Here is a 24,263-nt window from a genome sequence, read left to right on the forward strand (position 1 = left end):
CCCACTCGTGGCGGGCTGAAATTTCAGAAAATCTAACTGTTTTCGCGATTCGCCTCGCCGAAATCCGGCTAAATTCCGGCGAACTGCAGCCGGGGCGGGGCTCGGCGAGCGCCGCCGGGGCCGGCGCGAGCACGGCCGGAGCGGGGCGGGGCGGGGCGGGCCGGAGCGAGGCGGGGCGAGGGCAGCCGGGGGCGGCGCAGCCATGGCCGGGGCGGGGGTGGGGCGAGGGCGGCGTGGTCGGGAGCGGGGCGGGCGAGGGCGAGGCGAGGGCGGCCGGGGCGGCGCGGCCGGGGCCGGGCCGGGGCGAGGCGAGGGCGGCCGAGGGCGGCGTGGCCATGGCCGGGCGAGGCGAGGGCGGCCGGGGGCGGCGCGGCCATGGCCGTGGCGGGGAGAGGGCGGGGCGAGGGCGGCACGGTCGGGAGCGGGGCGGGGCGAGGGCGGCCGGGGCGGCGCCGCCATGACCGGGGCGGGGGAGCACGGTGACCAGGCCAGCAGTTGGCTAGAGGAAGAAGATGGAAGGAGTTTTTTTTTCGATTCGGCATATTTTGGGAATATTCTATTTTACAGGGTGAGTTTACAGGTTCTGCTAGATTGGACGCGTATTTGGCCGGTGAAAAACGAATACAGGGCCCTCTACTCGCGTTTTAAGGGGCGAAAAAATACGGGATCTGTTAGACATGCTCTTATTTGCAGGAATTGTTGCAGTCCACGATATTTTTCAAACCGTTTCTTTCTGAATAACTAGCACACACTATTGATGGAGCAATAGGTTTTGTTTCTTCTGATAGAGATGGAGACATATATATCATCCAAAACTCATATATCCTTTGTTCGGCCATTGCTGGACTCGCTGGTGAAAGTTTTCATGATCTTCTTACTTGTTGCCGGAGATATCTGTTTACTTGTGTAGTTGACCCATTCGTACGTTACCTGCATAATTTTACAAACACATTCAGTTGTTGCTACCGTGTCATAGTCTCTCTTTCGAGAGTAAATTTTCGTGTCTACCATCTCTCTTTTTCAAGCATTGATGTTTATTCCTCCACACTGGCTGCCTTGCTGCATACTACGTGGATTCTCAGGTGAGTGAGATGATTTATTGCAACTACGTGGGCAGTGTTAATTGAACCCAGCTCCATGTACCAGAAAATTAAAGACCGGTATTGTTGTGGGTATACTTTATGGGTATATCAACGGCATGGCCTAGATCCGGCAAGCCCGGGTGGCCCATAGTTGGTGGTGAGGCATGTGGCCCATCGGGCGGCCCAGTTGCTGTAGATCCTGAAGGATGAAGTCCAGCCCAGGAACGAGGAGCCGGATCCTAACCGACCTACGAAGGAGGCCGGATCCGTTGAAGCCCATGAAGTATTCGGATCCAGCACGTATTTGTAGGAAGGCGGATCCTTGACGTACACGGCAAGACTTTGTACCGTAGTTAGGCAACTTGTATTCCGGCTAGGACTCTCCGTGTAAACCCTAGATCTGTGCGTCTATATAAGCCGGATCCTGGGAGCCCTAGAGGCACAACCACAACTCATTGTAACAACGCGAAAGCGCCCATATAATTCCAGACAAGCAGCAGTAGGCCCTGTCATCGTGCGGATGTTCCGAAGCCGGGTAACTCGCGTACCACCGTCCCGTGTGCACTTCGCCCTATGGCCCCTACTTCTTCTCCCCTCGTGAGGATCCCTCCTCCGAGGTACCGTCGAATAGGCAACGACGGTTGGCGCCCACCGTGGGGCCTCGTGGCGTTCGGAGGCCGGAACCGGGAGGGTTCCGCCATGGGAAGCTACGACGACACCATCGGCTGTGGGCGCGTCCTCTACGCCGGAACTCTGCCGATCGTCCCTCCGGATGAGTGTTGGATTCCGGCTAGGACAAACCCCGTCAAACTCTCCATCGTCCCAATTGGCGGCATACACATCTTCATCGGGGAAACCGTCGATTCCGACGGAAACCCACTGGTAAGTAACGCAGACGCGACCGCCGCAGAGCTGGACGCTGTCGCGGAGATCCGATCTGAGACGCAGGAGCTTCCTAAGGAAGATTCCGCCTCGGATCTGGAAATTTCAAAGCCCACCCAATCCGCCCCTGTGCAGGAAACAACGGTGGAAGACCAATGCAGATCCGCCTGGGTCTCCCAGGTGTTAGAAAAGCAGAGGTGCCACTTCGTACACTTCTTGGCCCATACCGCCGGAACCGCCCCTCAAGAAGACGGAGCAATTTGCGGTCTGGGGGCTCGATATGGTTGGTAAGTTAAAAAGATCATCTCCTGGCGGTTTTGAATACCTTCTGGTCGCTGTTGACAAATTCAGCAAGTGGATCGAGGCAAAGCCAGTGAGAAAAGCCGATGGTGCTACGGCACTAAAATTCGTCTGTAGCCTCGTGATGAGATTCGGCATCCCACACAGCATAATCACAGATAATGGCACAAACTTCGCTCAAGGAGAGTTGAGGGATTATTGTGACACAATGGGGATTCGACTGGACCTTGCATCTGTGGCTCATCCACAATCTAACGGTCAGGTTGAAAGGGCTAACGGTCTAATATTATCAGGAATTAAGCCGCGCCTTGAAGAACCGCTGCGACGAGCAGCCGGAGCTTGGGCCGACGAGTTGGAAGCTGTTTTGTGGAGTTTACGAACTACCCCTAACGGATCAACAGGGGTTCACCCCATTTTTCTCGGTATATGGATCCGAAGCCGTGCTCCCCTCCGACATCATCCACGATTCACCGCGAGTTTCCGCCTACAATGAAGAAACAGCTGATGAGGCCAGACAGCTATCTGTGGACCTGATCGAGGAAGCTCGGAACTTAGCTGACCAGCGCTCCGCCATCTACCAGCAGAAGCTCCGACGCTATCACAGCCGTCGAGTTCGGAATCGCTCCTTCATGGCAGGAGACCTGGTCCTCCGCCTTCGACAGGTGAAAGACCATAAGCTGCAATCTCCATGGGAAGGACCCTTCGTCGTTAGCAAAGTGCTTCATAACGGGTCGTACTACCTTGTTGATTTCCGTGAGCTGAAGGATAGACCTGCTAATTGGCATCGGAAACGCAAGCGTGAGGATCCGGATGACATCTACGACGAGACAGATCGCCCTTGGAACATAGCACAGCTACGTCCTTTCTACACTTAGCATATTTTTTCCGAGTTACAAACTCTGTAATAGTTATACATGATCAATGAAATAAAGCTTATGGTTCACTCTTTGAGTCTTTTACCTCCTTTACTTGTTCATTTTAGATCGTGTATGTTTTTTCCGACTAAAACCGCAGAGCTGGATATTTCCGTCTAGGCGTGTATGAAAGTTGTGATTTCCAAAACCGTCCTTTAGGACGTAAGCTTAAGTTTTCTCGATTAAGTTGTTATCTGTTGCGAACTCGTGGATTCCTAGTAGCGATTTCCGGCACCTATGCCTGGGGGCTTGTTTCCGCGGTTATGGACGGATTGCCATTGGGCTTCGTCGCCGCTGGCGAGCGTTTCCGGCTAATGTTTTCTGGCTCGCGGAAGGTCAAGCGGGCAAGCCGGAAAACAACGAAGTCAGCACTTGCTTTCCGACATAAAACGAAACATGCACATAATATTAACGGATAGCAGGATAAGTGTTTCCGCCCCATGCATAATCGTTTCATTCCTAGCTACTTAAGAATTTAAAGTCTTATTACAAACCCTCGTTGGGGCCAAAATGATGCATTGTTTTTCCCGCAGGAATAAAAGTTTTCACTCCCCCTTAGCCGGAGAAGTCTTGCCCTCTGGATCCTTTTCCTTCGCGCCTTCGGCCGGAGAAGACACGTCTTCATCACTTTCTTTTTCTTCCGAAGCTGCAGTGCTGGTCTTGGGTTCTTCTTGGGGAGCATCCTTGGAGCTGGTCCAGGTATATTGGGTTCCGGATTCCGCAGGTCGCGCCTTCGCGTCAAGCTCCTTTTGAAGCTCCGCTTCCAAGGGCTCGTCTGCAGGAAGAACGACCTTGTCGTAGAATTCCTCATGCCGGATCCTGCGCGCGATACGGGTGTCGTAGCCGCTCACTGCATCCAGGAGCGCGTTAACATCCGCATCCGGAGGAACGCCCGTGGTAACCTGATCAAGGTCAAGATCCGGATTATGTGCTAAGCACATGGTCAAGGACATGGCAGCTGCGCCTCGGGCTGATGATGCTTGTAGATCCGTCACCAGCTCCGGAAGAATGTCCATCTTTCCAACAAGCTTGCGGACGTTGCAAGTGCAACTCCTCTTGATGGATAAGTTGTAGCATATCTTGCGGGAGGCGGAGATGAGATCTTTGCAATCATCGCCTGCAAGTTGAAGAAGGTCATCCCGTGGGAACAAATTCCGGCGCTGTTCCGGATACCCAAGCGGCTCTGCATAAAGATAATCAGGATATAAGCATGCAATTTGAGCACAAAGTAAAAAGTCGGAGCAAACATTTGGACAAGATTTCAGCATCGTACCTAAGATGTTTTCGTTGAGCAAGTCCCAGTGATGCTCCGCGGTCTCCATATACTTCCGGAGTCCATTAAGCTCCTTTTGCTGCCTCTTGATGGTTTCGCTGTCAGCATTCTTCTTCAATATCATTTCGCCCTTTTCTCTGATGAGCTCGGAATTTTTCTCCGCCAGCTGCTTCTCGGCCTGCTCCCTCTTTAGTTCCGCCTCCTTTAGCTTCGTTCCAAATCTTGGTATGAGGAGCGCAGGTTCTCAAGTTCAGACGAGGCTGTAGCAAGGGAAGAGGATGCGCCTATAATAACATAAGTTAACAGCAAGTTTCAAGTCGGAATATGACCAATGACGAAGAAGACGGAAACCAACCTTGGGCGTCCGCCAGTTGTTTGGTCAGCTCCGCATTCTCATCCTTTAGAGTCCGGATATTTTCCGCCTGATTCAGAGTAACGCGGCGCTGAAGGGCGATGTTCTTGTGCAGCTCATAGTGCAGCGCCTGCTGTTCCTGTAAAACATAGACAGAGCAGGAGTAAAAATTCCGCCTGTAACAGTGGTTTCTTCCAAAGCATTATTGCCGGAAGTTTTCAGCCATAATGCTTGGGGGCTACTGATCCAATTTCAAAACTTTCCCGGAAGTAATCTTTCTCTAAGCATCTAAGCGCTAACTACTTTTTGAGTTTCCGCCTACATGCTTGGGGGCTACTGGGGAGTACCTTTTGCTTGCAGACGAGCTTGTCGAGGAACTGGCCGACATTCTTCTTGAAGTCCTGGATTTCCAATGTCGCTGCGTCAGGCTTCCCCCAGGCGTTGTTCAGCATGGCGTTGAGCAAGTCCTGCTCAAGCTCCCATTTCTCCGCCTTGGACAGTTTGTTGAAAAACTTGGTAGCATACGCCTTGGGGGTGGAAGTGGTGTCAGCCGGATCTCCAAAATTCTTCGGAAAAACGACGATGTCGCCAGCGCCGTCTCCAGCCTTCTCAGAAGAAGTGACTTCAGCCTCTCCTTGGCCTTGTTCTTCCGCGTCTTCTTGGGCAGGGCCTTTGGCCTTAGGATCTTCTCCGCCCACCTTCTCGCTGCTAACCGTAATTATTTCCGGTGGAGTGTTTTCGGCAGGAGGGGGAGATGGATCAGCCTGAGGAGGAGACGGCTGAGGAGTAGGGTGGGAGGCACTTGGCGGAACTGGAGTAGAAGGACCAACTGCCGGAGACTTTTTCATATATTTCGTGATAGGTTCTTGGCCGGAGGTCCGCGTGGCGGTGGTGCTCGGATTCCTGCAAACAAGTGAAAGGGGTTAAATAAGAGATAATTTCGCTAAGATAAAATTGCATCATGTTCGGAAACTTAAGGGGCGCCGGGGATGATGGGGCGCGAGCGCTGACCAGCTGTTGAAAGCATTCTCAGGCGCGCACGCTCCGCTTTCCTTGAGTCTAGCGGAGGTGGCTTTGTGGTCTTGGGCTTCTTGGCGGAGGCCTCGCCGCTAGCTCCGGCTTCAGAGCCGGAAGCCTTGGCGCGGGGACGCTTTGTAGGACGAGGGGCCGCCTTGCGGGGTGCATGTTCCTCTTCCTCCTCATCGTCTTCCGGAGCCTCCTCCGCCGCGTCGCCGGTGACAGGGACACGAAGAATGGTGCGGAAGTTTTCCTCCGCCAAAGTGTTGAGCTGGAAGGAATATGAATGAAAGTTAGAGTTAACATACAAAAACTTATGAAGTCTGAAGCAATGAAGAGAACAGAGCTTACCGGAGGACACTGGTCGTTTGTGTAGATGTCCTTTATCAGTTCCGGGACCTGTTGGCCCCTGGGAATCTTCACCAAAGTCTTGAACCTCCTCTTCAGAGAGTCGGCCGAAAGATCGTGGCGAGTAACCCGGAGGAGATCGTCCGCCCCGGTATAAGCGCACATCAGGCGTGCGTTGTAGCGTAGAGGCTGGATTCTCCGGGAAAACCAGCTAAGAGTGAGCTGGGCTCCGGTCAGTCCGTCGTGGACTAGCCAGGAGATTCTCCGCGCTGCCTTCTCCAGGATCGGGGTTTGGGCGAGCGAAGGAACGAAGCTCCAGCTTGCGAGCTCTTCCGGAGGCTCGTTGATGAACTGGGGCAGGCCTTGATGGACATCCGGAACTGAAGCGTTCTTCTCATAGAACCATCCGGCGTTCCAGTACCGGACGGATTCGTGCGAGTCGTGGGGAGGATACATGCAGCTAGGGCGGAGCATAAACGTCATGCTCCCGCAGTTCACCATTGCTTTGTCCTTGGTTTCTTTCTTCACCCGGAAAAAGAATTGTCATAACTTGACATCTGGCCGGATCCCAAGGTGCCCTTCGCAAAGAGTTACGAAGTTGGACAGGAGGAGATATGAGTTTGGGCAGATGTTGTGGGGCTGGAGCCCGTATGTGTTGAGGACGGAGAGAAAGAACTCCGAGCAGGGAAGTGAAAGTCCGCGTTCCACCCAAGCTTTGGTCATAACAATTTCTCCGGCTTCAGGCTTGGGGACGTCGGAGTCACGTGTGAAACTCCAATGAGTGGAGATCATGCCCTCGTTCTGGAGCTCTCTAAGCTCCACATCAGTTGTTGCGCAAGGCCACCACTGACCCCGCTCTCCTTCACGGATCCGGGCCTTAGACGCCCTCTTGTTTTCCGCCTCCTGAACCTTTGCAGCCATCCTAGCTTGTCCCTCAAGTTCTTCTTGGAGCTCTTGGAGGGATGGGATCCGGCTTGGAGCGGTGCTGGAAGATGCGGAAAACGGTTGAGCTAGTCTAGTGTCGGAAACATATGGTGGCAGGAATGATATGGGATCCGGGCATATTGGTTCTATTTGATTGGGATCCGGGCTACTCGGAGAGCTACCAGTACAATGCGAAGAATCGAGTGGCATGCTTCCGGCTGCACCCATACAAAGTGTTTAAGTACCCGGATCACCTAAGTCTATCATCTACACTAAGTCTACCTTCTACACTAAGTCTATCCTCTACGAGGCCGGCGCACTTACCGCTAATGGCGCGGTGGCTCGACGGAGCTCCGGTGAAGATGGGGTCGCCGGACTTGAAGAAAACCGACCCGCGAGACCACGAATCGGCGGCGGAGGGAAATTCCCGTTCAACCGCAGGAATCTTGGCGCGAGGGGTCTTGGTTTGGCGGCGCGTGAAGCTCACCGTGGCGAAGATCGCCGGAATCGAGATCCGTCGGGCGGCGCGGCGCGAGGAGGAAGACGAAGTGGTGAGGAGAGGTGAAAGAATGAAATTTTACCGGGCCGCGGGGTATTTATAGGCCGCACGCGGAGATTCGGGATTCGGATCCGACGGTGGAAACTGAACGGTCACACCGTTGGATGGATGACACGTGTTTTAGGTCAACTGCGGTAAAACGACGTGGAGGTAACTTAACCATGCGCTCCCGAAAATTCCGGCTAAAGATTTGCATCTGCGAAAATTTAGCGCGGGAAATGAGGAGGTTGTGCGCGGGAAGATCGGAGCTTCCGTTGTTCTGCGTGATCTGAAGATGAAGGATTTCCGAATGAATGAACCCGGAATCAAGTAAGAAGTTTTGAAGTTCTTCAAGATTCTCTTCGTTTCCGAGCTGTATGAAGTCGGAGGAATGATGAATCTCGGAGAACTTCGGGGGCTACTGTTGTGGGTATACTTTATGGGTATATCAACGGCATGGCCTAGATCCGGTAAGCCCGGTGGCCCATAGTTGGTGGTGAGGCATGTGGCCCATCGGGCGGCCCAGCTTGCTCGTAGATCCCGAAGGATGAAGTCCAGCCCGGAACGAGGAGCCGGATCCTAACCGACCTACGAAGGAGGCCGGATCCGTTGAAGCCCATGAAGTATCCGGATCCAGCACGTATTTGGAGGAAGGCGGATCCTTGACGTACACGGCAAGACTTTGTACCGTAGTTAGGCAACTTGTATTCCGGCTAGGACTCTCCGTGTAAACCCTAGATCTGTGCGTCTATATAAGCCGGATCCTGGGAGCCCTAGAGGCACAACCACAACTCACTGTAACAACGCGAAAGCGCCCAGATAATTCCAGACAAGCAGCAGTAGGCCCTGTCATCGTGCAGGTGTTCCGAAGCTAGGTAACTCGCGTACCACCGTCCCGTGTGCACTTCGCCCTATGGCCCCTACTTCTTCTCCCCCTCGTGAGGATCCCTCCTCCGAGGTACCGTCGAATAGGCAACGACAGGTATACTAGTGCCATAGCAGCTGATAGCAACAAAATGTGTGTTTGTTGTGGTATGGATCTGTCATGAGCTTTGTAAAACAAATGTTTCATACAGTGCGCTGCTCTTTTGGGAGAAAATTGTATGTGTCATCGAGAACCTAGTCAGGTACAGATATGAAATTTTGGGTTCAAATATACCGCTCATATTTTAGAGACAATTTTCAGGTATGCCATCAGAGCTCTAATCATCTTAAAGACTCAAACACATGTTAATAAAAAAAAGCACATGGTCTCCCTCTGTTCTGACATACTACTTTACATTTCAGACTAATAAAATTTCATACCTAGTGTATTCCTTTTCAAAAAGAAGAAAGATAATGTTTATTTTACGAGGGAATACTATTCGTGGGCGTGGCCAGTGGAGCGGCGGAGTGCTAGCCCAATCATTTTACTGGCGGGGTTGGTCCGGAATAAATAACGCGACGCTGCTCCCGATGCCCAGAAGATGCGACGCAGACCGGGTCCGGTCAGAGCTGCGTAGCAGCAACGCGACCCTGCGAGTGCATGCACTGCACACACGCGAGATGGCCCCACCACCGTTCATTCAAGTGCAAAGCGCCAGAGCCGAAAGATGGATGGATCGGCCCCGCGCTCCTCTACTAGCCTACGCTGTCCGCTGGGCCCAGGGACTTTCGGCCAAGGTGGGCCCGATCCTGTCGGGACGTTATAGTTTCTGGCAGATTTTACGGTGGCACCGAAATTTGTTTCCTTGACAGGAAAATACAGTATGTTCGATGGTACCGGAACGCGTTTGCTTTACTTGCGCACAAATTCGTTGTGCCTTTTCTGGGAATATTTTTATGGCCGAGTTGGGACGGAATAAACAGGTTCGGCACATACATACATCAGCTAATGGAAGGGAATAAATCTGGCACTCCTTTTTTCGGCAAGTGTAACGAGAACTTTACTTGGTCAAAAAGGTGGAAACATTTCCGACCACACCAAGATGGAGACGGCTTTCATGCAAAATCATCTTGCGTCCACAAATCTTTGGCGAAAGCAAGTTTGGCGAGTATACATGTTAAGTAACTGTCATATATATCACATTGGCTTAAAAAAGACTCAAGCATCATTGAGACCGTGTCGCCCGCGTCATTAAGTGCTACAACGGGATCCAAGATGAAGTTACCCATGAAGATCGAATCTCATGGAGAAGTGGTGAACATGGTTGCGCAACAAAGGAGTGGTGGCCATCGCTGAGTTATGTGATGAACTATACGATATGTTTGTCATGACATGTAATATTTGGTAATAGAAATGTCTCTTTTATACCCGCAAAAAAATGTCTCTTTTAAATCATATATATATATAATCTAAAATATATATCACCCGTTCATGATACAAAATACATCATCTCCTGGAACACATGTGATTTATTCTACATCATTTGGATGAGAAAATTTTAAGTGATACAAAGACTGAAAAAGAGCATGTCATCCCGTCATCCTTTAAATACTCCTTTTTTTAAAAAACTTAATGGAACAAATTCCATCTTCCTTTTTATGGCCGCCAAGGATATTCCTTCCCCACGGAGACAATTAGAGTAGAGAATACAATATGTTGGATCCCAAGAAAAGAATCCTAGCACTAAGAGAACATTGTATAGTTAGATGGATCACGACGCATATCCCACTTCTACAAATTTACGCGAGGTTAGTATTTCAATCTCACACACGAGTACTGTAAGACTAAAAAGGCATCCACAATATATTACTGGGATGTACGAGGGGCGAGTAAAGGTATTCCCTCCTACTTAAAATATGTTGCATATAAATTTTGGTCAAAGTCAAACTTCGTAAAATTAATAATATATATTAGTAAAAAATATAAACATACATAATAAAATATAATACTCCATATTTTAAAATTATTATGAAATATATTTTCATACTATATGTATTTGTCATAGTAGATCTTTATATTATTATATCTACATTGTATCAAAGTCCGTACAGTTTACCTTGCACAAAAAATTATGCGTAGTATAAAATAGGTAGGAGGGAGTAATAAGCACCTGCCTGCATCACAGTAAAATTGTCCTTTTCAATGTAGGGTTCACAATGTAATAAACGCGTAAATTGGATATTTACCACAACACTATGTACTCATGTCTACCCCTGATTTTGAAATCATCAATATGAATAAAAAACAGTATTTCTATCAATATAAACAATCATTAGAACAAGTTGAGCTTATCGCGTCAGATCAAAAACACCAAAATTACACAGAAAACGAGTGGATAACACGAGAAACCTCAAACACATTCCAACACAAGGGATGCAGACGCAGTTGGAGAGCCCTAATCCCTAACAACCCACTAGCACCCCTTGCCCCAGAGCCGGCCGCGGCACCACCAACCGCTAGAGCGAGCGGGAGAGAGAGGGGGGAGCACCTACCACAGATCTTGATGCAGAGAACCACGCCGCCGTCGACACTCGTCGTCACCTCACCTCCCGCGAGGTCAAGGACCATCTCAGATCTCGAGCCCCCACCAGGAAAACCACCGGAGAGACCGCCCGCGAAGAGGAGGTCCGTCAAGCCGCCACCACGATCTTGGCGAGCCCCGCACGAATTTCTTCCATATAGCAGCCATGGGAGGAGCCGAGGGCTCAACCCCGCCGCTCCCTTCACCGCACCTCTAGGGGCGACGATGAGGGGAGGAGGAGGGGTGGCCAAGTAGCGGTGATCTACCCGTTGGTCACCTTGAGGGGGGCGACACGCAAGCCTTTAATTAACATAATTCTCAGTTACCTTCTCAGTTATCTTCTTGAGGTCCTTTTTAAAATCTCACACTCTGGTAGTGTAAGACTGAAAAAGCATCACAATATATTACCGGGGTGTAATAAACATGCAAATTGGATATTAACTGAATCACAGTAGCACTGTCGTTTTCAAGGTAATATACCTGCAAATTGGATTATTGTACGGATTAATGTAATTCCCACCTCTCATATTCAGTCATGTTCTATGTAAAATGGAAGAAAAGGAAATTCAGAGCAATGCACTACCCCTGATTATGAAATATAATCAACATTAATAAAAAACGTATCTCTGACAAGATAAACAATCATCAGAATAACTCTCGCGTCAGATCATAAACGCCAGAACAACACAAAAATCGAGTGGATAACATAAGAAACTTCAACGCATTCCAACACAATGGAGTCAGGCGCATCAAACAAAACATGAATAAGACAGACAGATAAATCCTCGGTAGTTGGAGCGCAGAATTTAACAGGAAGAGATGATTCACCATAGCTAAAATTCATTGATTCATTCATTCTCATAGCGACCAAAGTTCTCATAGAAAGGGTACCATAGCAGCAGATCCAGCAGCGACACGACAGAGTTCACCTGAAACCATCCTAGACCAACCATGGAGATCTATCTCATCGGACGGACACAAGCGAGACACGACACGATACGACATCTTATTTCAGGACGACGACACGAAGACACAGGGAGACTCGACGACGAATTAATGGAGGACGAATTAATGGCAGGACGGCAGATCTAGAGCTGGCCGCAGTCTGCGATGACGACGGGCTTGGAGGTGGTGCCGCTGCGGGAGCCGACCTTCTCGATGGCCTTGACGACGTCCATGCCGTCGACGACCTGGCCGAAGACGACGTGCTTGCCGTCGAGCCAGGGGCAGGCGACGGTGCAGATGAAGAACTGGGACCCGTTGGTGTTGGGGCCCGCGTTGGCCATGGAGAGGACCCCGGGGCCCGTGTGCTTGCGCGCGAACTTCTCGTCGGCGAACTTCTCGCCGTAGATGGACTCGCCGCCGGTGCCGTTGCCCTTGGTGAAGTCGCCGCCCTGGCACATGAAGTCGGGGATGACGCGGTGGAAGGCGCTGCCCTTGAAGTGCAGCGGCTTGCCGAGCTTGCCCACGCCCTTCTCGCCCGTGCAGAGGGCCCGGAAGTTCTCGGCGGTCCGCGGCACCGTGTCCGCGTACAGCTCCATCACGATGCGGCCCGCCGGCGCGCCGCCGACCGTCATGTCGAAGAAGACCCGCGGGTTCGCCATCGAGACGGGATCGGGGGTGGTGGTGGAGGCTAGGGTTTTGGGGATTGGGATTTCTGTTGGGAATTTCCTTTGGGTTCGGGGCTGTGCGATCTGGGATGGGACAGCGAGGTGGGGTTAAATAGGCGGTTCCAGCCGTTGGATTGGGACGCGTGGCGGTATCGTGGGTGGTAAGGGTTAACTGGGGAGGTTAGGCGGTGGGGTTGGGCGAACCGTGGTTAGGTCTAGGGTTGGGGTCCGGAAGCCACGAGCAGCACGTGACCGTTTCTTGCACAAGGGTGGATGACAGGTGGACCCCGTGGATGCCTCTCAGGTACGGTGGGCCCTCAGCAGCAGCCGGCGCGGGTGGATGTGGGGTACGTACGTGTGCCGTTTTCTTGGATCGTAGTGGCGGTAACCATGGTTAGGGCTGGGGCGGTTGGGTCGGGACTAGGGTTAGGCCGCATACCTTTTGAGCTACGCGCGGTCCACAAGCACCGGCGGGTGCGGCCGGGCGGCAGGATCTACCATGCGGTGCATGGACTTGGTGCACAGGCGTTCGTGCAGGAGAAATGAGCGGAGGGCCGAGCACGGACGCGGCGGCGTGGGCAGAGGATATGCCGTGCGCCAGTGGGATAGAGATTCTGGCCGGGTTGCGGGGAACGCACGCAGACCGCATGTGCAACTGGCCCGCGCCGGACGGACCAGTCCGTCCAACAAGGGCTCATCGCCACCGTCGAGTGCAATTTCGACGACCACAATCGATTGCTCTAGAACCTCCTGGACTTTTCTATGGTTTTCCTTTTATGCTTGCCATATAGCCATTCTTTTTTTTTCTTATAAAGATGAGCCCCGAAGGATCCAGAAAATGCATTAATCTTCAGGGGTGGCAGCACTAACTAGATCGAGGGACCTAAATAAAAGCGAAAATACAGAATGGCCCTCGGACTTTACGCATATGACCCTAGAGTGAAAACCTAAAAGAAAACAATCAGTTCCCTCTTCTCCACAGACGATGAACCTGAGCTTCAGATCACGGGCACCGACACCATCGTCGAGTACCTCTTGGGATGGTATAGACGAGAAATCCCGCATCGAAGCTGATAAAGGGCCTCTGAATTGGCACCATGGAATCGAGGCAATCAATGAGATGGCACCAAGCAGCTATGGGTAGCTGCGCTTGAAGAGGCCGCCCTTTGGACATGAGAGTTGGCGGGATGCTAGCCACAAGCCATCGGACGGTCATCGAGGATGTGCTCCAGAAGATAGATTTAGTCTCCTGCTCTCCCCGCACCATAGATCTACAGATAATGGAAACGGATCGATACTCCTCTTCTTCTCCAGCACCACAATAGCCTCAAAAGGAGAACAAATCGACCGCTCCGCCTTGATCCAAACAGCCACATCTGAGCTTTATTGTTATGGATGCAGCAGCCGCGTCGCCACCCACCTCCGGCTCGCTCCATCAAGCACCACAAGCAGCCACACCACCGTCCCAAACCACCATAAGCAGCTCGCACGCCTCGGCAGCCAAATACTAATGGGCATCTCGTTATTCTCCACGTGGGTAAATCCTAAACCTAGAAGCAATCTACCCCTAATAGTGCTGCTACTACTACGGCTATACAGTGGAGACTGGCCTCCTCTTCCTTGTCATCCCTAGCCGGCTAGGCCACCCGAAGGAAATTGCCGCGGCACGGATGGGGGCGGTGCTACCAGTGGAAAAAAAACATGCCGGCTCGGCAAGGGTTAACCCCCATGACTGTCGATGCCTTCCCGCGGTCGCACTAGAGGTCCCGCCCTCTGAGGGGGCCGGCGTTGTTGTAGCCCTTGTCATGTGTGCCCACGAATTGACGGGCGAAGGAGCTCTCGGAGCCTTCACAAAATCGAAGTCGCTTGTGCCTACGTAGCCTTTAGATTTCGTTTGCTGCCTAATGCTCCTCCGGCAGACTACTTGCGCACGGCGAGGGGTTTCCGCGACGGAGGTGAGGTTGGAGGGGCGTCGGCCATGGTGGGCGGGGGTTAAGAGGAGGTGAGATAGAGGTTTTGGGGTAGTGAAGGAAGTGGAGTGGGAAGTTAACGCGGAATGTCATGTTTCTCACGCTTCCCAACGCGTGCAGAGGAGGGCATGTTGCACTCCAAGGGTTCCTATACACAACGTCCGAATCGAGCCCTCAAATATTTTAGCTGCTTTAAAACTCATGCGGTGCAGAAAAAACGATGCGAGGAGGCCGATCTGTGATGAACCAAACTTGCCCTATGTCCTATGGCTCTTTTGATCTTTGCTCGGACAACAATTAAGAGTTTTTTTGTACTCTTAATAAGATATATAAAATGTATATCTTGATGGATGGGTCACACCTTCATGTTGCGACATATAATCTCAGATCCCCGCATGATCGCTATCATTCTGATCTCAAGGCATGCACGCATGGACCATTTTTTGAATCGTCAGTTGTTATCCTAGGATGCCAATCTGAAGAACAGGTTTCGTTTCAGTACTTCCCAGCGTCAGATCGGATAGGCCAAAAACAGAGAAAACAGGGGAACAAAAGATGAACGACACAAACAGATATTACAGACGATGAGTACTATTCAATCGTAAACTAAGCGCCGTATATTCAATCATTTGCTCAGAGAAAATAAGAGTATAATAGTCATCAGATCTAAATGGATTGTCACACTGTTGGCACCTTAATTTTGCAACATATCTCAGATGCGACACAACAAACTACAGATGATCAGTTGTTATTGGAGGCTGCTAATCTAGATCAGGCTCCAGCACTTCCGGCGTCAGATCGGATAAATAGTAGAGAAGAAAAACAGAAGAAACTGGGCCAAAACGTCACGCATTCCAAGCAAAAGATGGAAGGAAACGAAACAGATATTATCTGATAAACTAAGCGCCGTTTATTCAATCATTTGTTCGGGGAACTCAGCAGTGAAACGCTAAGATGGTAACAGGGAAAGAAAGATACAACGGCCACGCCGGATAGATCCAACAGCCTAACGACGATTCCACGGACGGCACGAAGCGCAGCAACCAGATCAGATCCGATCTAGAGCTGGCCGCAGTCGGCGATGACGACGGGCTTGGAGCAGTTTCCGCTCTGGGAGCCGACCTTCTCGATGGCCTGGACGACGTCCATGCCGTCGCAGACCTGGCCGAAGACGACGTGCTTGCCGTCGAGCCAGGCGGTCTTGGCGGTGCAGAGGAAGAACTGGGAGCCGTTGGTGCCGGGGCCGGCGTTGGCCATGGAGAGGACGCCGGGGCCGGTGTGCTTCTTGACGAAGTTCTCGTCCTTGAACTTGGCGCCGTAGATGGACTCGCCGCCGGTGCCGTTCCCGGCGGTGAAGTCGCCGCCCTGGCACATGAAGCCCGGGATGACGCGGTGGAACTTGCTGCCCTTGTAGTGCAGCGGCTTGCCCATCTTGCCCACGCCCTTCTCGCCGGTGCAGAGCGCGCGGAAGTTCTCCGCGGTGTTGGGCACCACGTCGGCGTACAGCTCCATCACGATGCGGCCCGCCGGGGCGCCGCCGATCGTCACGTCGAAGAAGACCTTGGGGTTGCCCATCTCGCCGGGATCGGAGGGGAGGGTTGGTGCTGCGGGTGATTGATCTGGGGGATTTTTTTTTTCCTCTCGCTGCGGGCGATGAGATCTGGGGAGGGGGTTGAGGTGGGGTTAAATAGGCGGGAACCGTGGTTAGGTCAAGGGTTGGGTTCGAGCACCGGATGGCCTTTTTTCACCGGGTGTGTTCGGGTGGGAAAAGGTGGGGCCCAAGTGTCATGGAGTGTGGGTGTGTGGCCGTGAGGCGTTTCTGGATATGTATGGAGTTAACTCGGGTTTTGACCGTGGTTAGGAGGGGGTGGGTGTAGGGTTAGTCCATGAGGTGCGCGCGGTCCACCAGGACCAGGTGGTGCGGCGCTGGTGGGGATCCGTGAGTGGTGTATGGACCTGGTGCGCGCCGAGGCTGCAATGGCAACTGAGGATGAGACAAGACGCGGCCGCATTTCTTTCTCTTGGTTAGGGTATCTCCAATGGGGACGAATTGGGCGGCCGCCCGAAAATGTGTATGGTACCACCTCTAGCGGGGCTACGCATAGTAATTGGACAGTTTGCGGTGATGCAAACGTGGCTCAAATATGCATTAGGTTTGTGTCTCCGCGGACACTGCACGGACGCAGCGGTCGTCCACCCGGCTCTCGCACGGACATGCTTGGCATTACTTACGGGCAGCGCGCTGCAACCTTTCCAGGGCAGCGTTAATGGCAAGCCTCGGCTTCCGCGAGCGTGCGCAGCTGGGCGACGTCGCAGTGGCAGGACATTGAAGGCGGGATGGCTTCTGAGCCTCTTAAAGGGACGCTGTCGGCGCCCATTTCCCTGACCACACCATTGCCACAGCCAATACAATCCACCCCACCGACGCCATGGGAAAGAAATGTTGGCGCCGTTCCGTAAGACCAAAAACGACCACGAGGCTAGCGGCTCGCGGTCCGGCAAGAAGCCACGGACCGGGCGGTACGTCTGCATCGACTTCGCGCGCCGCCTTTCGGAGGAAAACCGGACGGTGCCATGGCCGGACGCAAACCTGCCTGAAGGAGGCTGGTACCACAACTCCAGGCGCGTGTCGGTACCCCCAATGCCGCGCGAGGGCCGAGAGCATCAGGACGAGGTGCGCCGCCGCCGAGCGATCTTGCCGCCGGATCTATAAGAAGATCTGACGTACGCGCTCAACTCCTACAACTGGATCTCGTTCGGAACGTGGGAGTTCGACGCGCGCCGCCGCGCTGGCCACCTCGGGGACGTCGAGTACTTCGATCGCGAGATCAACGCGGAAGAAGAGGAGAACGACCAGGAGGACGCGGACGAGGACGAGGACGAGCAGGTGGAGCGTGCACAATACGACCACGCCGACGACGGGCCAGCGTGGGATCCGGAGACCCAGCCGCCAGACATTACCGAGGAAGAGGCCATTGCCATGGCACTGGCCAACAGTGAGCGCGAGGAGCTCAACGAGCTCGCTTTGTGGGACGGGCTCGCAATCCAGCTCCGCGAGTTCGCGTTGGTGCAGGGTAGGCCGGTGACTCCTCTAGCCACGCCGACGCGTTCGAGCGACCGCGCTCCGGCTGCTGCTCCGGCCTGGGATCCCTGGCCACCTTCACCATAGCCTCCTGCGCAGGCGACGGCCTGGCCACAGTTGCCGCAGCCTGCCCTACCTCCTCCACCGCCGGCGTAACAGCTTCCATTGCCGACGCCGGAGTTCATCGACCTCGTCAGCGACGATGACCAGTAGGCAGTACCTATGTTAACCACGCCTTTATGGCATTTTTATGTTTTTTATTAATGTAAACTATGATTTTATGAATGGGAAAAAAATTATGCGTCGTTCCGCTGGAGCCACCCCCGCCGCAAACGGACGCGCGGACGATTTCGACCATTTCAGCCGACGCGCGTCCGTTTGGGCGTCCGAAATGCGTCGCCCCGTTGGAGATGCCCTTTAGAGCATCTCCATCCGTTGGCCTTCTTAGAGCATCTAAAGTCGCGTCCCCCAAAGCGATTTGGGGCGCGTCGCGCAAAAAAAACGTTCCCAGCCGCGTCCCCCAAAGCCGTTTTTTGTCCGGCGCGCCCCGAGCCCGTCCCCGACCCACAGGTGACGCTCCGGGCACGCCGGACACAACGAAATGGTGGTGGACATTGCTTGTGACGGTAAAGCACACGTCCGTTGGGAACCCTAAGAGAAAGATATGATGAGTACAGCAGCGAGTTTTCCCTCAGTAATAAACCAAGGTTATCGAACCAGTAGGAGATGAAGACCACATGAAGGTTGTTGGTGAAAGAGTGTAGTGCGGCGCAACACCAGGGATTCCGGTGCCAACGTGGAACCTGCACAACACAATCAAAATACTTTTCCCCAACTTAACAGTGAGGTTGTCAATCTCACCGGCTTGCTGAAAACAAAGGATTAAACGTATGGTGTGGAAAATGATGTTTGCTTGCGTAAAACAAAAGAGAATAATGATTGCGGTAGGTTGTATTTCGGATGTAAAAGAATGGACCGGGGTCCACAGTTCACTAGTGGTGTCTCTCCAATAAGATAAATAACATGTTGGGTAAACAAATTACGGTTGGGCAATTGACAAATAGAGAGGGCATAACAATGCACATACATATCATGATGACTACTATGAGATTTACTTAGGGTATTACGACAAAGAACATAGACCGCCATCCAGCATGCATCTATGCCTAAAAAGTCCACCTTCGGGTTAGCATCCGCACCCCTTCCAAGTATTAAGTTGCAAACAACGGACAATTGCATTTAGTACCGTGCGTAATGTAAACAATACAAATATCCTTAGACAAAGCATTGATGTTTTATCCCTAGTGGCAACAGAGACATCCACAACCTTAGAACTTTCTGTCACCGTCCCGGATTCAATGGAGGCATGAACCCACTATCTAGCATAAATACCCCCTCTTGGAGTTACAAGTATCAACTTGGCCGAGCCTCTACTAGCAACGGAGAGCATGCAAGATCATAAATAACATATATGATAGATCAATAATCAACTTGACATAGTACTCCATATTCATCGGATCCCAACAAACACAACATGTAGCATTACAAATAGATGATCTTGATCATGATAGGCAGCTCACAAGATCTAAACATGATGGCACAATAGGAGAAGACAACCATCTAGCTACTGCTATGGACCCATAGTCCAAGGATGAACTACTCACGCATCAGTCCGGAGGCGGGCATGGTGATGTAGAGCCCTCCGGTGATGATTCCCCTCTCCGGCAGGGTGCCGGAGGAGATCTTCTGAACCCCCCGAGATGGGGTTGACGGCGGCGGCGTCTCTGGAACTGTTCTCGTAATTTGGCTCTCGGTCCTAGGGTTTTCCGAGACGAAGGAATAAATAGGCGAAGGGGCAGCGTCGGGGGAGCCAGGGGGCTCCCTCCCCATATCTCGGCGCGGCAGTGGCCCCCCCGCGCCGCCTTATGGTGTGAGCCCCCAGCTGGCCTTCCTCGACTCTTCTTCGGACTTCTGGAACACTCCGTGGAAAATAGGTCCGTGGGCTTTTGTTTCGTCCAATTCTGAGAATATTTGTAAACCAACTTTTCTGAAATCAAAAACAGCAGAAAACGAGGAACCGCACTGTGGCATCTTGTTAATAGGTTAGTCCCGGAAAATGCATAAAAACATTATAAAGTGTGAATAAAACATGTAGGTATTGTCATAAAACTAGCATGGAACATAAGAAATTATAGATACGTTGGAGACGTATCAAGCATCCCCAAGCTTAGTTCCTACTCGCCCTCGAGTAGGTAAACGATAAAAAGAATAATTTCTGAAGTGACATGCTACCAACATAATCTTGATCAATACTATTGTAAGGCATATGAGATGAATGAAGTGACTCAAAGCAATGGTCTATAGTTTGCTAACAAAAAGATAATGACTAAACAACTGAATCATATAGCAAAAACTTTTCATGAATAGTACTTTCAAGAAAAGCATCAAAAAGTCTTGCATAAGAGTTAACTCATAAAGCAATAGATTCTTAATAAAATGTTTTGAAGCAACACAAAGGAAGATTTAAGTTTCAGCAATTGCTTTCAACTTTTAACATGTATATCTCATGGATAATTGTCAACACAAAGTAATATGATGAGTGCAATAAGCAAGCATGTAAGAATCAATTCACACAGTTGACACAAGTGTTTGCTTCTAAGATAGAAAGAAGTAGGTAAACTGACTCAACATAAAGTAAAAGAAAGGCCCTTCGCAGAGGGAAGCATGGATTAAATCATGTGCTAGAGCTTTTCAAGTTTTGAAATCATAAAGAGAGCATAAAAATAAAGTTTTGAGAGGTGTTTGTTGTTGTCAACGAATGGTAGTGGGAACTCTAACCCCCTTGTCAAATAGACTTTCAAAGAGCGGCTCCCATGAAGGACGTTATCTCTACCAGCAAGGTAGATCATCCCTCTTCTCTTTTGTTTACACATGTATTTTAGTTTTATTTATAGATGACACTCCTCCCAACCTTTTGCTTTCACGAGCCATGGCTAACCGAATCCTCGGGTGCCTTCCAACATTTCACATACCATGGAGGAGTGTCTATTGCAAAATTAAGTTGCTTACCGATAAATCAGGGCAAAACATGTGAAGAGAATTATTAATGAAAGTTAATTAATTGGGGCTGGGCACCCCGTTGCCAGCTCTTTTTGCAAAATTATTGGATAAGCGGATGTATATGCCACTAGTCCATTGGTGAAAGTCTGCCCAAAAAAATTGAAAGATAAAACACCACATACTTCCTCATGAGCTATAAAACATTGACACAAATAAGGAGTAATAAAGTTTTGAATTGTTTAAAGGTAGCACATGAAGTATTTACTTGGAATGGCAGAAAAAATACCACATAGTAGGTAGTTATGGTGGACACAAATGGCATAGGTTTTGGCTCAAGGTTTTGGATGCACGAGAAGCATTCCCTCTCAGTACAAGGCTTTGGCTAGAAAGGTTGTTTGAAGCAAACACGAGTATAAACCGGTACAGCAAAACTTACATAAGAACATATTGCAAGCATTATAAGACTCTACACTGTCTTCCTTGTTGCTCAAACACTTTTACCAGAATATATCTAGACCTTAGAGAGACCAATCATGCAAGCCAAATTTCAACAAGCTCTACGGTAGTTCTCCACTAATAGGTTTAAACTACATGATGCAAGAGCTTAAACATGATCTACTTGAGAGCTCAAAACAATTGCCAAGTATCAAATTATTCAAGACAATATACCAATTACCACATGAAGCATTTTCTGTTTCCAACCAAATAACAATAAGTGCTGCGGCTTTCAGCTTTCGCCATGAACATTAAAAGTAAAACGAAGAACACAAGTGTTCAAATGAAAAAGCGGAGCGTGTCTCTCTCCCACACAAGCATGTTAGGATCCGATTTATTCAGAGAATGAAAATAACAAAACGAAAATAAAAGCACACAGACGCTCCAAGTAAAGCACATAAGATGTGACGGAATTAAAATATAGTTTCACTAGAGGTGACCTGATAAGTTATTGATGAAGAAGGGGATGCCTTGGGCATCCCCAAGCTTAGACGCTTGAGTCTTCTCGGAATATGCAGGGATGAACCACGGGGGCATCCCCAAGCTTAGACTTTTCACTCTTCTTGATCATATTATATCATTCTCCTCTCTTGATCCTTGAAAACTTCCTTCACACCAAACTCAACGCAATCTCATTAGAGGGTTAGTGCATAATCAAAAATTCACATGTTTAGCAAGGACACAATCATTTCCAACACTTCTGGACATTACCCACGGCTACTAAAATTTAATGGAGCAAATAAACCCACTCAAACACAGTAAAAGAGGCAATGCAAAATAAAAGGCAGAATCTGTCAAAACAGAACAGTCCGTAAAGACAAAAATTTTCGAGGCACTTAACATGCTCAGATAGAAAAGCTCCAGTTGAATGGAAGTTACGTACATATCTGAGGATTACTCATGAATTTTTTCAGAATTTTTAGATTCTTCTACAGAGAGAAAAACTCAAATTCGTGACAGCTAAAAATTTGTTTCTGCGCAGAAATCCAAATCTAGTATCAACATTCTATCAAAGACTTTACTTGGCACAACAATGCAAGAAAATAAATATACAAAGGTATTGCTACAGTAGTAACAAGCACCTTGACTCAAATATAAAACAAAAATTGCAGAAATAAAATAATGGGTTGTCTCCCATAAGCGCTTTTCTTAATGCCTTTCGGCCTAGGCGCAGAAAGTGAAAATCAAGTAACATCAAGAGAAGAAGCATCAACATCATAATTTGTTCTAATAATAGAATCAAAAGGCATCTTCATTCTCTTTCTAGGGAAGTGTTCCATACCTTTCTTAAGAAGGAATTGATATTTAATATTTCCTTCTTTCATATCATTGATAGCACCAACGGTTCGAAGAAAGGGTCTGCCCAAAACAATAGGACAAGATGCATTGCATTCAATATCCAAAACAACAAAATCAATGGGGACAAGGTTATTGTTAACCGTAATGTGAATATTCTCAATTCTCCCCAAAGGTTTCTTTATAGAATTATCAGCAAGATTAACATCCAAATAACAACATTCCAAAGGTGGCAAGTCAAGCATATCATAAAGTTTCTTAGGCATAACAGAAATACTTGCACCAAGATCACATAAAGCATTACAATCAAAATCATTGACCTCCATTTTAATGATGGGCTCCCAACCATCTTCCAACTTCCTAGGGATAGAAGCTTCAAGTTTTAATTCCTCTTCCCTAGCTTTAATGAGAGCATTTGTAATATGTTTTGTAAAGGCCAAGTTTATAGCATTAGCATTAGGACTTCTAGCAAGTTTTTGCAAGAACTTAATAACTTCAGAAATATGACAATTATCAAAATCAAAACCATTATGATCTAAAGCAATGGGACCATTGTCCCCAACACTTTGAAAAATTTCAGCACTTTTATCACAAACAGTTTCAGCAGTTTCAAGCAATTTTGCACGCTTTGTAGTAGAAGTAGAAACATTGCCAACACCAATTATTTTACCATTGATAGTAGGAGGTTTAGCAACATGTGAAGCATCAACATTACTAGTGGTGGTAATAGTCCAAACTCTAGCTATATTATTCTCTTTAGCAAGTTTTTCTTCTCTTTCCCACCTAGCATGCAATTCAGCCATCATTCTAATATTGTCATTAATTCGAACTTGGATAGCATTTGCTGTAGCAAATGACTTAATATCTTTAACTTCATTAGGCATAACTTTCAGTTTTAAAAGATCAACATCACGAGCAAGACTATCAACCTTAGAAGCAAGAACATCAATTTTACCAAACTTTTCCTCAACGGATTTGTTAAAAGCAGTTTGTGTACTAATAAATTCTTTAAGCATGACTTCAAGATCAGAGGGTACACTCCTACTATTGTTGTAAGAATTACCATAAGAATTACCACTGTTAGAAGGATATGGCCTATAGTTGTTGCCAAAATTATTCCTATAAGCATTGTCGTTGAAATTATTATTTTTAATGAAGTTCACATCAACATGCTCTTCTTGAGCAACCAATGAAGCTAAAGGAACATTATTAGGATCAACATGAGATTTACCATTAACAAGCATAGACATAATAACATCAATCTTATCACTCAAGGAAGAGGTTTCTTCAACAGAATTTACATTCTTACCTTGAGGAGTCCTTTCAGTGTGCCATTCAGAGTAGTTGATCATCATATCATCAAGAAGCTTTGTTGCAACACCCAAAGTGATGGACATAAAAGTACCTCCAGCAGCTGAATCCAATAGGTTCCTTGAAGAAAAATTTAATCCTGCATAAAAGGTTTGGATGATCATCCAAGTAGTTAGTCCATGGGTAGGGCAATTCTTTACCAAAGATTTCATTCTCTCCCATGCTTGGGCAACATGTTCATTATCCAATTGCTTAAAATTCATAATGCTACTTCTCAAAGATATAATTTTAGCAGGAGGATAATATTTTCCAATGAAAGCATCTTTACATTTAGTCCATGAACTAATACTATTTTTAGGCAAA

At 49.3% G+C, this 24,263-nt stretch overlaps 2 protein-coding genes across 2 annotated transcripts; both read right to left on the reverse strand.

The window, feature by feature from the left end:
- Positions 1 to 12,155: 12,155 nt before the first annotated feature.
- Positions 12,156 to 12,680, reverse strand: LOC124686084 (peptidyl-prolyl cis-trans isomerase). Its single transcript, XM_047220086.1, has one exon. It carries the CDS (start codon positions 12,678 to 12,680, stop codon positions 12,165 to 12,167), a length of 516 nt encoding a protein of 171 aa, XP_047076042.1. The 3' UTR covers positions 12,156 to 12,164.
- A 2,863-nt stretch (positions 12,681 to 15,543) lies between these two features.
- On the reverse strand, positions 15,544 to 16,301 carry LOC124691424 (peptidyl-prolyl cis-trans isomerase). The gene has a single exon (XM_047224711.1). It carries the CDS (start codon positions 16,229 to 16,231, stop codon positions 15,716 to 15,718), a length of 516 nt encoding a protein of 171 aa, XP_047080667.1. The 5' UTR covers positions 16,232 to 16,301; the 3' UTR covers positions 15,544 to 15,715.
- Positions 16,302 to 24,263: the final 7,962 nt, after the last annotated feature.

This window comes from Lolium rigidum, chromosome 2 (genome assembly GCF_022539505.1).
Source record: "Lolium rigidum isolate FL_2022 chromosome 2, APGP_CSIRO_Lrig_0.1, whole genome shotgun sequence".
NCBI classification, from domain to species: Eukaryota; Viridiplantae; Streptophyta; class Magnoliopsida; order Poales; family Poaceae; genus Lolium; species Lolium rigidum.